Source organism: Letharia columbiana, assembly GCF_014066305.1.
Source record: "Letharia columbiana isolate WasteWater2 chromosome Unknown Sc0000071_s0, whole genome shotgun sequence".
In the NCBI taxonomy this organism is placed as follows: Eukaryota; Fungi; Ascomycota; class Lecanoromycetes; order Lecanorales; family Parmeliaceae; genus Letharia; species Letharia columbiana.
This window is the reverse complement of record NW_023501116.1, coordinates 48,827-63,652: the sequence shown is the minus strand read 5'-3', so window position 1 is coordinate 63,652 and position 14,826 is coordinate 48,827. Positions and strand designations below refer to the sequence as shown.

The 14,826-nt window shown below is 25.6% G+C and overlaps 1 protein-coding gene across 1 annotated transcript; it reads left to right on the top strand.

The window, feature by feature from the left end:
- Positions 1-707: 707 nt before the first annotated feature.
- HO173_011961 (uncharacterized protein) lies at positions 708-2,111 on the top strand (the record flags this gene model as incomplete). The annotated part of the gene is made up of 1 exon (XM_037313834.1): positions 708-2,111. One exon carries the CDS (start codon positions 708-710, stop codon positions 2,109-2,111), a length of 1,404 nt encoding a protein of 467 aa, XP_037159234.1.
- Between the last annotated feature and the right edge of the window lie 12,715 nt (positions 2,112-14,826).

Here is a 14,826-nt window from a genome sequence, read left to right as displayed (position 1 = left end):
CGAATGTGATCACCATCTCCACTCGTCTTGGCGGTCCCACCGAACCTCAATGCTATGCTGGATTGGTGCGTGCAAAGGATGCTGGGGTGACAGCTGTATGGATCTCATGAGACGGTGAAAGGGGTCTGATTGATTCCGACCTCAAATGGGGAAAGCTAGATGACCAAATGTTCTGCTAGGAATGAAATTTTGTAAATTGCTGGATCGGAAGAATTGGACTGCAGAAGATCACGCGTGGGTCTGCCTTTGTGTTCCACCAAGAAAAAACAAACGTTAGCCAAAATAGCAAGCATTCTTCAGTAATTACGAGCATCAGCGGACGACCTGTTACGACGTAGGCGCGCTTCAGTAGGCAGCGCGTCGAGTGGTCTCCATTGTCTACCAGCGCACAAAATTTCACAGCGCGATGGGAGAAACACTTTGTGAAGGTCTCTTGTTAGGCACGATTGTCTAAAAAAGATTCTGCAGCTGATCTGGCGCCATTCTGCCAAGTTGATGGTCTCATCCTCCAACAAAACTGACTGAGTTAGGCGTAGCCCTAAGATGATTTGCCAAGAGGCTACTCTAAAATTAGCGCCCGCGCGTACAGGCGACAAGAGTCACTCCACATCTGAATGAGCCTTGCTAAGCCAAAGGTAACCAACTTTCAGGTTCGCCGTACTCCTAACTGACACCCGCTTCGCCGCTGACCTTGTCTTACATCTACTATGACGAGTCAGCTTGACAAGCTTCCCCATGAACTCCTGATAGGGATCCTGTCATGCTTGCCCAAGATAGACCTCAAGCAAGCCCGCCTTTCCTGCCATCGCCTACGCAATGCCGGAGACCCTGAGCTCTTTCGGCGCGTCTATTTCGCCCCACGAGAGAAGTCCATGGACGCCTTCAAACACATCGCTGCGAATCCTGCCTTCAACCGACACATGACCGAGGTCATATATGACGGAAGGTTGTTCCAACAACACTTCTTGGAACCCGAAATGTACTACAGAGCGTACAATTTACATGTCCGAGCGCAGGGCGAGGATGGAGAAAGAGGTATATTGGCGGATTGTGACAGGGCGGAGAAAGAGATAAGGAGAGATATGAAGGATATCAAAAGTACCGGCTCTAAACCCTCCGAGAGGGAGCACGCCGCTCTGAAGGCTTTGCGGGAGAGGACCTACCATGGGAGGGTTCTCAAGAGTATGAAACAATACGTGCAATTCTATATCCAGCAAGAAAAAATTCTTGACACGGGCAGGGATAGAGATGTGCTCTTCGCTGGTTTGAAGCAGATGCCCAAGGTCTACAGGCTTTCGATAATCGATCAATTTCCCAAGGCGGATCATGCGTCGGGCATGGATCATGGCTGGTACCAAAAAGCGTCTACCAAAAGCTTTGGCTGCTCCCTAGAACCGATGGGATGGCCTGTAAGATACCGGAATGGACTCAGAATCGTCTCAGACGAAGAGGTCAGACCAGCTAACGGGCCCTGGGACTGCCGTGGTATCGTGAATATTTTGAAGGCTGCTGCAACGCACAACCCGAAAATAGACAACTTCGAACTTGGACTAGAACGCTCCAATGCCCCAATGAAAATCTTCCAAATGCTCTCCAAGGATCGAACCTCAATCCACAACATAGCTCGCGGCCTGAATGATTTGGTGCTCAATGTGAGCCCACCCTGGGCTAGTGCTAATACCACCCATTGTTCTACGCCTGAGGAGGTTGCATGCTTGAAGTCTATATTGCAACAGACTACAGAACTTTTCTCTCTAGTTGCTAACATTTTTCTTACCTATAATCAGTGGAAGGACGTATTCTCTGAGCTCTATTTCCCCCATCTGATTACGTTGCACTTGGGCCGTCTGGCGTGCTGGACACCCAATGGTTTGATAGATCTGCTCGAACGGCACAAAGCTTCACTTCGGGAGCTGAAGATCTGCGAAGCCGACATGAACGCCGAAGAAGGAACTTGGAAGGACGTTGCGCAACGGCTGGGTCAGTCTTTAAATCTGCGTTACATAGGACTGGTCAGCCTGGAAGATGCTCTGCAGATTGGCCGCTTCCAATACTCCTATGATGGCTATTTCATGTTGGCCATGCTGTTCATGCCCTCCTATTCGCCTTAAACGCATTATCTTCATGAGGGGCTCAACGTGATCGAAGTAGTGCAAAGGGATTACGAGCCGGGCCCCTAGTGTGTTGCCCTTGGGGCGAAAACAGAAAGATTGGCCTGACCACAAGATGGCGCGTTTCTTCTGACATTTGTTCCCCTTTACTGCCTTGATCATCCTAGTACAAGAATAGAACTACCATCGTGGCAGGGCCTAGGGCCAGGTAAATCTCAGAGCTGCTATAATTCAACGAGCAAAATGCCAAGCCCTGTATCTCTTTCCACTATCTGCGACACATGCAAAGCATCGGCGAATCTGTCTTCTGAAAGAGCTCTACCAGATATCCATCTGCATTTCGTCCTCCATTAATGCTTCAAAAAGTGTGGACATGCAGATGGCTCACTTTTTTCAAATGCGCAAAAGAAGCAAACAAGTCAAGATTTCAGAACCGCGATTCTTGGAGCCGTTCACTTAGATGCTTCTTGTACCCATGCCGTATCAGGGAAAAAACTTGCTACCTGACGAGTCACGGAATGTCAGAGATCGCACGCATTACGCAGCCAAATGAAAGCTTGGAAAAATTATGAATTTCACAAATCAGATAGGCGAAGGGATTAGAATTACAGCGGCGAATACGTAGAACTTAGAGAAAAAAAAAAAAAAAAAAATCTTTTAGATTTTTATTTTATTATTTTACGTCTTTTTATAATAATATTAAGATTTAAGATTATAAAAGTAAATACGCTAAATTTAATAGTATTCTCGATTTTTAATTATCTAATCTACTTTCTTCTTTATATATTACTTTATTTAAAATCTTTTAATAATCTATAATCGCGATATTAAAATCTATAGATTATATTTATTAAAATATATTTTATTTAATAATAATTTCTATTTATTATAACGCGCGAAGTTAAATATTTTAATATTACGCGTTATTATAAATAATATATTTAATTAAATCTAAGCTTAATTTATTAAAAAATTAATATTATTTATTATTATAAATAATATATTTAATTAGATTTAATTTTATATTATTATTATTATATATAATTTATTTAATTAAATATTATTAATAAGTTATTATTATTTATAAATAATATTTATCTAAATAAAAAAAAAACTCTCTATTATTTTATTTTTAATTATTTTAATATAGAATTTTATCTTTAATTTATATTTACTACGCGTTTATTATATATTTAATTTAATCTTATCTTTTATAAAAATATAATCTTTATTTTTTTACTCTCTTTTCTTTATTATAATAATTTATTCTAAAAAAATCTTAGAAGAAAAATATATTTTCGCTTATAAGATTATAATTAGATATTAAGCTAGACGCTAAATTAAATATAAAGTTTAATTTCTATAAATAAATATAACTATTTTATCGTAAATTTTAAATTTTATAAATTCTTTACTATTTAGAATTATAGATAAATAAAAAAAGATAATTTAAATAAAAAATAATTAAATTATTAATATTATAGAGAATTTTAATTTATTAAAAAAGTTAGAGAAGAATAATAATATTATTTTTATTAAAATAATATATTACGATAATAATTTCTTTTTCTAATTATATTTAATCTTTTAATTAGATTTTAAAATAAGAATAATATAATTACTTAATTTTTAATTAGATTATTATTTAAAAAAGCTCTTTTAAATTATAATAAATCGCGTAAACTAAATAAATAAATTTATACTATTCTATTTATTTAGAGTTTTATTAGAATTATAAATATTTAAATTATAAATATATATCTATAATCGAAGCTAAGCGATAGAGTTCTCTATATTTATTATTATAATTAGATATTTAAATATTTATAGAGAGATCTCTAAATTTACTCTCTTTTTTATAACTCTCTCTTTCTCTTTAACTTAAGAGTTTTTTATCTTTACTTCTTTTTCTATAATTCTTCTTTTCTTCTTAATTTAAAAGTTCTTTATTTTCGCTCTCTTCTCTATAATTCTCTCTTTTTTTTTAATTTAAAAGTTTTTTATCTTTATTCTTTTCTCTATAATCTTTTCTTTTTTCTTAATTAAATTTTTTTTTATCTATATTTTCTTCGATATAATTCTCTTTTTTTTTTAATTTAAAAGTTTTTTATATATACTCTCTTTAATATAACTTTCTTTTTTTTTATAATTTAAAAGACTTTTAATATTAAGTAAAGTTAAATCTAGCTTTATTAATTCTAATACTTTTAATTTTTTAATAATCGATTTCTTCTTAAAATATTTAAATAAGTATAATTATAAATTAGAAAATATATATAATTCTAATTTTAAATTAAAGCGATATAATTATTTTTTAATTTTTATAAATAAATTTAAAAGATTAAAAACTATATTTAAAGATATTATCTCTTTTATTAATTTATATAATAATATTTATTAGAAACTTAATAATATATATAATAACTCTATATTATAGTATAAAGAGAATATTATCTATATAGAATTATTATAAATATATAAGCTTTATAATAAAATAGAAAGATTAAAAGATCTTAATACGCTAAGCTTAATTAAGTTATAATATAAGTAAGATTATAAGATTATTAAAATCGTAATATTATCTTCTTCTTTAATTTAAAGCTTCGACGACGACTATTATATAATAGATATCGATCTTATAAAAAGTATATCTAGACGTATACGAAGTAATATTCTTAGATATATTAATTTAGTATTTTATTATAGAATTAAGATCTTTTTATAAGTTAATATAGCTATTATAAATTAATAGCGCTAATAAAGAAGATTATTTTAAAGATCTTTTAAATAATAAATAAGAGCTAACGACCTCGAAGTAATAATAGTAAAAGTCTATTATTAGATTTAAATATTCTATTATATTCGTAAATAATTACTAGAATAGATTTTCTTTAATTTTAGAGTCTCTATATCTAATTTTATATATTAGATATTCTCTCTTACTAGTTAAGAAATTATTCTTTTATTTATCTAATTTAAATTAAATTATTTCTTTAATATTATAAATTTTATCTTCTTTATTAACGTCGATAGATAATAATAAAAGCTCGATTTATTTTAATAATAAATCGCTATTATCGAGATATAATAGCTATAAATAGAAGATAAAATAAATATTATTTATAAAATCGAGATTTTTAACTTATAAGCGAAATTATTTAAAACTTTAATAATTTTAAATAATTCGAAATTCTTATAGTTTAATAATTTACTAAGACGTATAGTTTTAATATTTCTTCTATTAAATACAATTATATAAGTCTATTAATCGAAAAGATATAGTATATTTTATAGAATATTTTATATTAAGTAATATTATATCGTATTCGAGTATAATATAAATAGAATCGAATACTATATTATTTTTCTAATATAGATTTAAAATCTTAGCGATATATTCTACGATATTATAACTATTACTATTATCTATTATAACTACTTCTATTATATCTATTATTATTATAACTATCTCTATTATAACTATTACTATTATAATCGTCTCTATTATAATCGCCTCTATTATAATCGCCTCTATTATAACTATTACTATTATATCTACTATTATTATAATCGTCTTTATTATAGTCGTTTCTATTATAATTATTATTATTATAACTATTATAATTATAACTATTATATAATAACTAAAGATTATTTTAATAATAAATAGTAGTAGCTATAATAGTAATAGTTATAATAGTAATAGCTATTAGAATATTAGATATATAATATATAAAACGAATAAATTAATTCTCTAAAATCTCTTCGAGACTAGATTCTAAATATAATATAAAATTAAATAGCTAAAAAATATAATAGCTAAGATATATAAAGATTATATTTTAATAGTAGATATAATAATAATAGATATAATAGTAATAGATATAATAGTAATAGATATAATAGTAATAGATATAATAGTAATAGATATAATAATAATAGATATAATAGTAATAGTTATAATAGTAATAGTTATAATAGTAATAATTAAAATAAATAATAGTAGTAGTTATAATTAGCTAGAATAATAATTAAAATAGCTACTTATACTTCTAAATATAAAAATCTTAAAGAGAATATCTTATATATATATTATTCTATAATATAATATTATAGATATATTATATCGTAAAATATATCGTTAAGATTTTATATTATATTAGATATAAAATTATATAAATCTTAATAACTTATATTATATTAGAGTATAATATAATAGATTAATATTTTATATTATATTATATCTTTTTAACTAGTAATTATATCTTTAACTCTAAATTCTAATATCGAGAGTCGATAATAATTAGTTTACTTCTTCTATAAAGCTCGTAATTATTTAAACTAACTTCTTAGATAATTTCTTATAATATTAATCTTTTTAATAAACTTATTAACTAACTTAATATCTCTCTTCGCTTTTTAATTAGCGAATTAATCTTAAAGAGTTAAGAGTTCTATTCTCGAGCGAGAAATATATTCTTTAATAAGAAGAAATAGTAATATCTTCGATAAGGCGTTTTTATCGAAGTTAGCTTTAAACTCTATTATTAGTAATAGATTTATCTAATTATCTTAATTATAATTAATATAAATTCTAAGATATTACTTTAGAGTAGCGTTAGCGTTCTTTATTTATTTATTAATTTCGAGATAAAACGTAATAAAAAGCTTAAATTTAATTTTAATTCTTTTATATAGTCTTCTTTAGAAATATATTATAAACTAGATATCTCGATCGGAGATAATAGTAAATAGATATTCTTTCTCTTATTATATAAATTCGATAAAGGCCTAAACTACTATCTTTACTTTTAGAGAGTCTAAAAAAATAAATTTCTTCTTCTTATTAAGTCTATTTATAATTATTATAATATATTAATAAAAGCGCTTATATCTAAGATAAATAGATAGTAATATAATAAAGTTAATAAAAATATCTTATTAGTATTATTCGAGAATAAGAAGAAGTTTAAGTAAATCTTATTTACTCTCTCTATTAGAACTAGTATAGATACGATATTAGTATAGATGAGATAGAACTAGAATAATAAGACTATCGAACTATATAGATGAAAAGAAGATATAATATAATAGAGAATATCTTCGTTAAGATACTAGGCTATAGGGCTAAGTAGTATATTAAGAATACGCTCGTAATACTACCCCCCTCTCTTAATAGCCATAGTCCTTATAGCTAATAGATCGAAGATATACGCCTATTACTTATCCTATATCTTTATATATTTATAGTTCCTATAGGCCTTAATTAAAGAAGATTTATCAAGGTGTAATATTGCTATAGTAGTCGAAATTCGAGTCTTAACGATCGATTTTTTGAAGAATATCGAATGATTTCTATTCGTTTAAAAATATTATATTCGAGGTTTTACCGGATCGTATATTAATCTTAACTATACCATGCCTACCTTATTATCTTATAGAGATTCTAAAGATATAACTATATCTTACCTACGTATTAATAAGATTCTTTAAATTCTTCTTCTTATCTAATCTTCTTATTATAATCCTTCGATAGAATTAAAGAAAATTTAACGTATATATATATCTTATACTCGCTGAAAATTTATAAAAACAAAGAACTTTTAATATTAGTATGCTAGGTTAAATTAATATCTTTCTTTAACGGCGACGGCGATAGTAATATCGCGTCCCGGAGATTCCGCTAGCGCGTTATCTTACACTTTATTATAGCGTTAAGGGGCTTCCAATTTAACGAGGATTCATAAAGAATTAAATAGATAATAATCGGAAAATGATTTACTATGCGATGGCCATCTAATTTCATATTTATAATAGAGAAGAAATCGATAAAATAATGCAATTTGATTAATTAAGATCTTTCAAACCGAATTAAGCCATAAGCGCTAAAACTCTAAATTAATATTAAATGATTCTGATATAAGTTTCTTTATAGAGTATTATATAATCGATATTAATAAAGGCTATCGATATAGATAGTAAGGCCTATAAATAACGCACTATAACTTTGAAGAATACTTGAGTATTCGTTAATAAGGGAAGCCTACTTAATAGACCTAATATAAAGTTATTGTTAAGCAACATAGGCCTAAGAAATCGATTCGCGAATATAAAAAAATAAGGCTATAGCGAAGACATCGAACGATTTCAATTCGACTAAAAACGCGATATTCGAGATATTACTAAGTCGCTTATAGAAAGCCCTAGTAACTAAGCTCGTATTTCTCCTCGCTATTTATATCGAGATTAATATATTTATTATACTTTTATATATAAGCCTAGTTCTTATCTATAAAATCCTCTATCTTAATAAGATTTAAATCCTTTATATTAAAAGTAAAACGAGTTATAATTAAGTATTTACTCTTCTTCGTGTTAGCCTCGATCTTTACTTTTATATATTACTTCGTAAATCTTTTAGCCTTCTTTTTGATAAATTCCTTAGTAGATTATTAATATCGAAGCTATATTTTTATAATACGTTTCTTTAATTAAGATATAATTTAATTCTTTATTATTAGACGAATTAAGTTATAGAAACGAAGTTCTAATTTCTTTAATATATCGTTTATTAGACTATTATTTCTAAGATCGTTAAGATTATTATTTCTGAAATCATATTTGATATACTTAATAAGATCACCGTAGAATTTAAGAAATAATTGATTTCCTTAACTTATTTTATTATAAGTATATTAATAGATTCTTCTAAGAATGAATAAGGGTATCTTATACACGTTACTTAAATAATCTAGAAGATTATTAACTATAGAGTACGAGCGATATCGTTATCTGATAGACACGTGTTAACTAACTTCCCCTTCAAGTCTCGCTATAACGTAGGCAATTTTAAAGATATCGATAAGAAAATGATCACCATTATAAGTAAGCTTGTCTTAAATTCTCATTTTCCAGTCATCGAATGATATTGAATTAATGCCTGTGAAGATAGGTGAATCTAGCAGCCTTAGGCTGAGTGGCTGTCTGACTGGCTGTGGCGAGATTGGTCGATTTGCTCTCAGTGCTTCGAAATGTCGTGGTTTGGGTGCAGGTGGGGATGGGGGTGGAAGGGCAGAGATGCTAGCCGAGTTTTGGGCCTGTGTCTCTCTCTGCTGTCCTGATATCTCCTGCGAAGGAGAAGAAGCTGGGATGCCAGGCGGATTTTGGCTACGCCTCTCCTCCGGATGACTTGATGTCTCTCGATATCGCTGGTAAAGGTCCTCAGCAGATAGAGATCGCTATATACGTGGCATACGAAGTTGTGGCGAATTTGGAGGCGAATATCTCGCATGTAGGTTATCGTACGTAAGGTAGGGATAGCCGCGGTATGTAGGTGATCGGCGATACGGAGGAAGGTATCTTGGTGTTGATATAGATGGAATTGAGTGAGAATTTGAGGAATTCATAATGTGTTGAATATAGGTAAGAACGGAGCGGAGAAGATAGGCGTAAAAATGGCGATTTTGGCTAGGCTTCCCCATGGAGGTTTATTACAATATCGAATAGTGTCTTTATCGAGTGGAATGGAGAGATCTCTGGAACTCCGGTACTGTGAAGGTGTACGCGAGTTGAGAAAGGTTATAGATCTCTATGTTAAGTGTTAAAATTTTATTTCTTCGCGGAGTTCTATAATACTCGTTTCTTGACTGATTAAGTCGCCGTAAAGATTATAAGTACTCTAAATAATATCCTTTCGAATAGTAGGAAGTCCGCCGGTAATTTACTATTCGTTATGGATTTTTTGCGGGGAATAAAGCGGAGACGAATTTCTTATATTCGATGTAGAAGGCTTATTTTTTAATGAATTAGACTATCGTTAATAATATAGATTATTTAATATAGATTCTTTCGAATAATATAGGTGATTTATAATTTATATATATAATAGGGCTTCTATATAATAGAAATACCCAGCGTTTTCTTTATTAGACTCGATCGCTTACTTCGAGTAGAAAGTGAAAACTCATTAATTCTCTTTATCGAGAGATATATAAAGGAGTCTTATTATAATATCAGAATTAGTATAGATATAATACTAGTATAAGTGAGATAGAATAGAATAATAAGGCTATCGAACTATATAGGTAAAAAGAAGATATAATATAATAGAAGATGTCTTCGCTAAGGTACTAGACTATAGAGCTAAGTAGTATATTAAGAATACGCTCGTAATACTCTCTATAAGTCTTAGATTTTTTATAGATATAATAGCTCTTAATATATATTAGAAGTAGTCTCTATAAAGACTCTACGACGTCTTTATAAAGACTCTATAAGATTCTATTTAAATTTAAATAAAGATATTTAATTATTAAACGTAGATATTATTATTAATAACTTAGTTAAAAAAGTTTAATCTCGAAGATATCTACGCTTAATAGTTAGATATCTCTATTTAAATCTAAATAAAATCTCGTAAAGCCTTTGTAGAAACGTCGTAGAGCTCTCGTAGGGGCTACTTCTAATAATATAGCGGGTAACGAAATTCGTTATTCTTAATTAATAATAAAATCTACTTACTCTATTATAGATTAATAATCTATTAATATAGCCTTCGAGTAAAAAGTTATAAATATCTCTAATAATTTTAATTCGTAATTCGAGAATATCTAATATATATAATCTATTATTAATATATAATAACTCGTTATAAAGATAATAATTACTTAATTTTAGTTTAAGATTATTCTTAATTATTTTAAGTAATAGCTTCCTCTATTTAAATATCTTTAATTAAATAATTCTCTAAGCGATATTATTATAATTATAAATATTTCTTATTTAATATAATAACTTAGAAGTATTAATAGTAAAGACTTCTCTTAATTCTTCTAAAAACTTCTCTTAAGAAGTCTCTATTAAGACTCTTAATAATAATTCTTTATTAAACTTCTTATTATTAATATTATCTTATTTACTAAGTTTATATAATATTATAACTAGAGAGATAATATTTTCTCTTATATTATCTAAAAGTATAATAATAAAATATACGATATTCTTAATATCTTCGTTAAGATTATTATTTTTAAGAATTATATAATATCGATAATAAGTATAATCGTTATCCTCGTTTTTAGATAAATTTCTTACTCGTTAAATAAGACTATTAAATTTAATACTTTATTTTCTTAAATAATAAATAATATAAAAGTTAAATTCGAAAAGAAACTCTATTTATCTTACTTAGTAAGAGTTAAGTTATTTAGAGAATATAAAATATTATAAGTTCTTATAATCTAAAATAACTTTAATAAAGTTCTCGATAGAAGTATTAATTAGCTTAGAATATTATTTCTTAAAAACTTATATTATAGCTATAAGTTTCTTATTTATTAGATTTAATACTATTATAGACCTTAACGCTACTTATATTAAGACGTCGATATCGTATATATTACGTTAGAGTTTCTTTTAGAATTTAGTTTTAATAATATATCTTATATATTTAGAGACTTAGCGAATATAGATCTACTTTATATATCTCGAAGTTTTAATATTTCTTAGAGATTAGTTCTATTATTAAATATACTATTAAATTCTATAACGATATTATATCTTTTATAATTTATATCCGCTAACTAATTATTAATAGACTATATTCTTATAATTTTAATCTCTCTATCTTTTAAAGAAAAAAACTTATTATTATTATAATATTAGATTTATCTCTAGATTATATAATAAAAAATAAAGATAATATCGAGAGTCGTTATAGCGTTAATAATAAGTTTAAGAATTTCTTATTAATAAAAGATCTTATTATAAAATAACGTCTTATAGTTATTAAGATCGAAAATCGTCGTTTAAAATAAGAATAAGAATTAGTTATATTAAAGGTTTATAATTATAAGCTTTATAACGCTAGCTTATTATCTATAACTAGCGAGAATTTACTTATATCGATTATTATCGCGTCTTTAACGAATATATTAATTAAAATAAAAATACTTCGCTTTAAAAAAATATATTCTTATAAGAATATTAATAAGAGAGAGTATTTACGCTAATTTCGCGAAGTCGAAATTAAGTTCTTTATAAGTTCTAAGTATTTTATTATTAATTAATTAAGAATTATTTATTATATATAATTTTTAAAAGATAATCTTAATATTTAATAATATAAATATTATTAAATCTATAATCTAAAGAGTATAACTTTTAAATTCTTTAAGTAGTTCTTACTTAATTTAGTAGCGAATCTAGTAAATCGTCGTCTTTTTATATATAAAAAGTGGGAGAAGACTAAATAACGCTTCGATTAGAAGATATCTATTTTTAAAACTTATCTAGAAAAGCTAGAGATTTATATAATTCTATTTTTTAAAAAGTATTAAGCTAATTTCTTTTTAACTAAGCTTAAATTAGAATTTAAGAATAAGATTTTAAATATTAATAGTATATCGAAATAACGAGAAGAAATTCTTATCTAGACTATTATATAGAAAAAGATTTTAGAATATATACGCTTTAATAACGATTCTTATTCGAAGTCTTCGAAGGGGTTCGCTAAGAATAAGTCTTTAGAGAATCGAATTTCGAAGTCTAAATTAGCTTTAAACGGCGGCGCTTATATAGCGCGTATTTAAGACGATAGCGTAAAGTATAAAGTTAAATTCTTTAATTCTAATTATAAGAAGAATAGTTACTTTTATTATAAAAAATAGAATTATTAAATATTTAAGTATTTAGATCTCGATAAATTATCTATAGTCTATATCGATATAATATTAATAAAAAAAGATTTAATCTTATAATCGTCTTAAAAGCGAGATAAGAATAACGATTAATAGAGATAATTTCTTTTATTCTTATAAAGAAATAGATAAAGCTTTAAGATAAATAGAGATAACTTATTACTCTACTCGATATTAAAGTATATATTAATTTAATTTTATAAAAGTTCGTAATTTAATAGAATTTAAAATCTTATAACGCTATTTTATCGTAATTAAAAGTATTAAGTAATTAAAGTATATATTACTATAGCGTATATTAGCTAGATTATTAATTAGTAGATAGTTAAAATTAGAATAAAAAGTATAATATACTCTTTTATATTATTAATTAAAAAGATCTTAATATTATATTAAATATACTCGAGTTAAGTTAATTATAAGTATTATTAAATTTAATAGCGAAGTATACTAGTTAAAAAGATATAATATATTTTATAAAATATTTTATATTAAGTAATATTATATCGTATTCGAATATAGTATAAATAGAGTTAAATATTATATTATTTTTCTAATATAAATTCGAGATCTTAGCGATATATTTTACGATATTATAGCTATTATTATTATTTATTATAACTATTATTATTCTAGCTATCTCTATTATAATTATTATTATTATAATTATTCTTATTATAATCGCTTCTATTATATCTACTTCTATTATATCTATCTCTATTATAATTATCTTTATTATAATTATTTCTATTATAGTCGTTTCTATTATAACTATTACTATTATAACTACTATTATTATAATTATTATATAATAATAAACTATTTTAATAATAAATAGTAATAACTATAATAGTGATAGCTATAATAGTAATAGCTATTAGAATATTAAATATATAATATATAGAATAAACGAATTAATTCTCTAGAACCTCTTCGAGACTAGATTTTAAATATAGTATAAAATATAATAGCTAAAATATATAAGAGTTATATTTCGATAATAGATATAATAATAATAGATATAATAATAATAGATATAATAGTAATAGATATAATAGTAATAGATATAATAGTAGTAGATATAATAGTAATAGATATAATAGTAATAGATATAGTAATAGTAGTTTTAATAGATAATAGTAATAGTTATAATTAATTAGAATAATAATTAAAATAGCTAATTATACTTTTAAATATAGAAATCTTAATAAGAATATTCTATATATATACTATTTTATAATATAATATTATAGATATATTATATCGTAGAATATATCGTTAAGATTTTATATTATATTAGATATAAAATTATATAAATCTTAATAACTTATATTATATTAGAGTATAATATAGTAGATTAATATTCTATATTATATTATATCTTTTTAATTAATAGCGAAGTAATAGTAATTTAAAGTTAACGCTAATAAATTATAGATTAAAGAACTAGTTAAATTTATCTAAACTATCGAATAAAAGTTAAATATATTTATAATTATATACGCTATAATAGTATAAAGCGAATCGAAAAATAAATATAATTTAAAACTCTCTTAGAATATTTATAAATCTGAAAAATTAATTTTTATACGATTTTCGTCGAGTTTATACGATTAATACGATTTAGCTTATTTAGTAAACTTTATTTATATTTAAATTCTTTTCGCTAATTCTATTAATTTAATAACTTTAAAAAAATTTAATAACTTTAAAAATTTTATATAATATACTTTAATATACTCTAAGTATTATTCTATATATATATAATATTAATATATATTATTATTAATATACGCTATATTAGAGTATTATTTATACGACTAATTTTATTAAATTATTTAATTTTGTAATTAAATTTAAGTTAGCGTTAATACTTATTATCGTAAAATCTTATTATTATAACGTCGATTATTAAAACTTTTCTTTTTTTATATATATTACTATTAAACTAGTAGAACTAATAAAAAAGATTAAAATAATTATTAAATCGACGAAATTTTAACTAATTTTTAAGATAG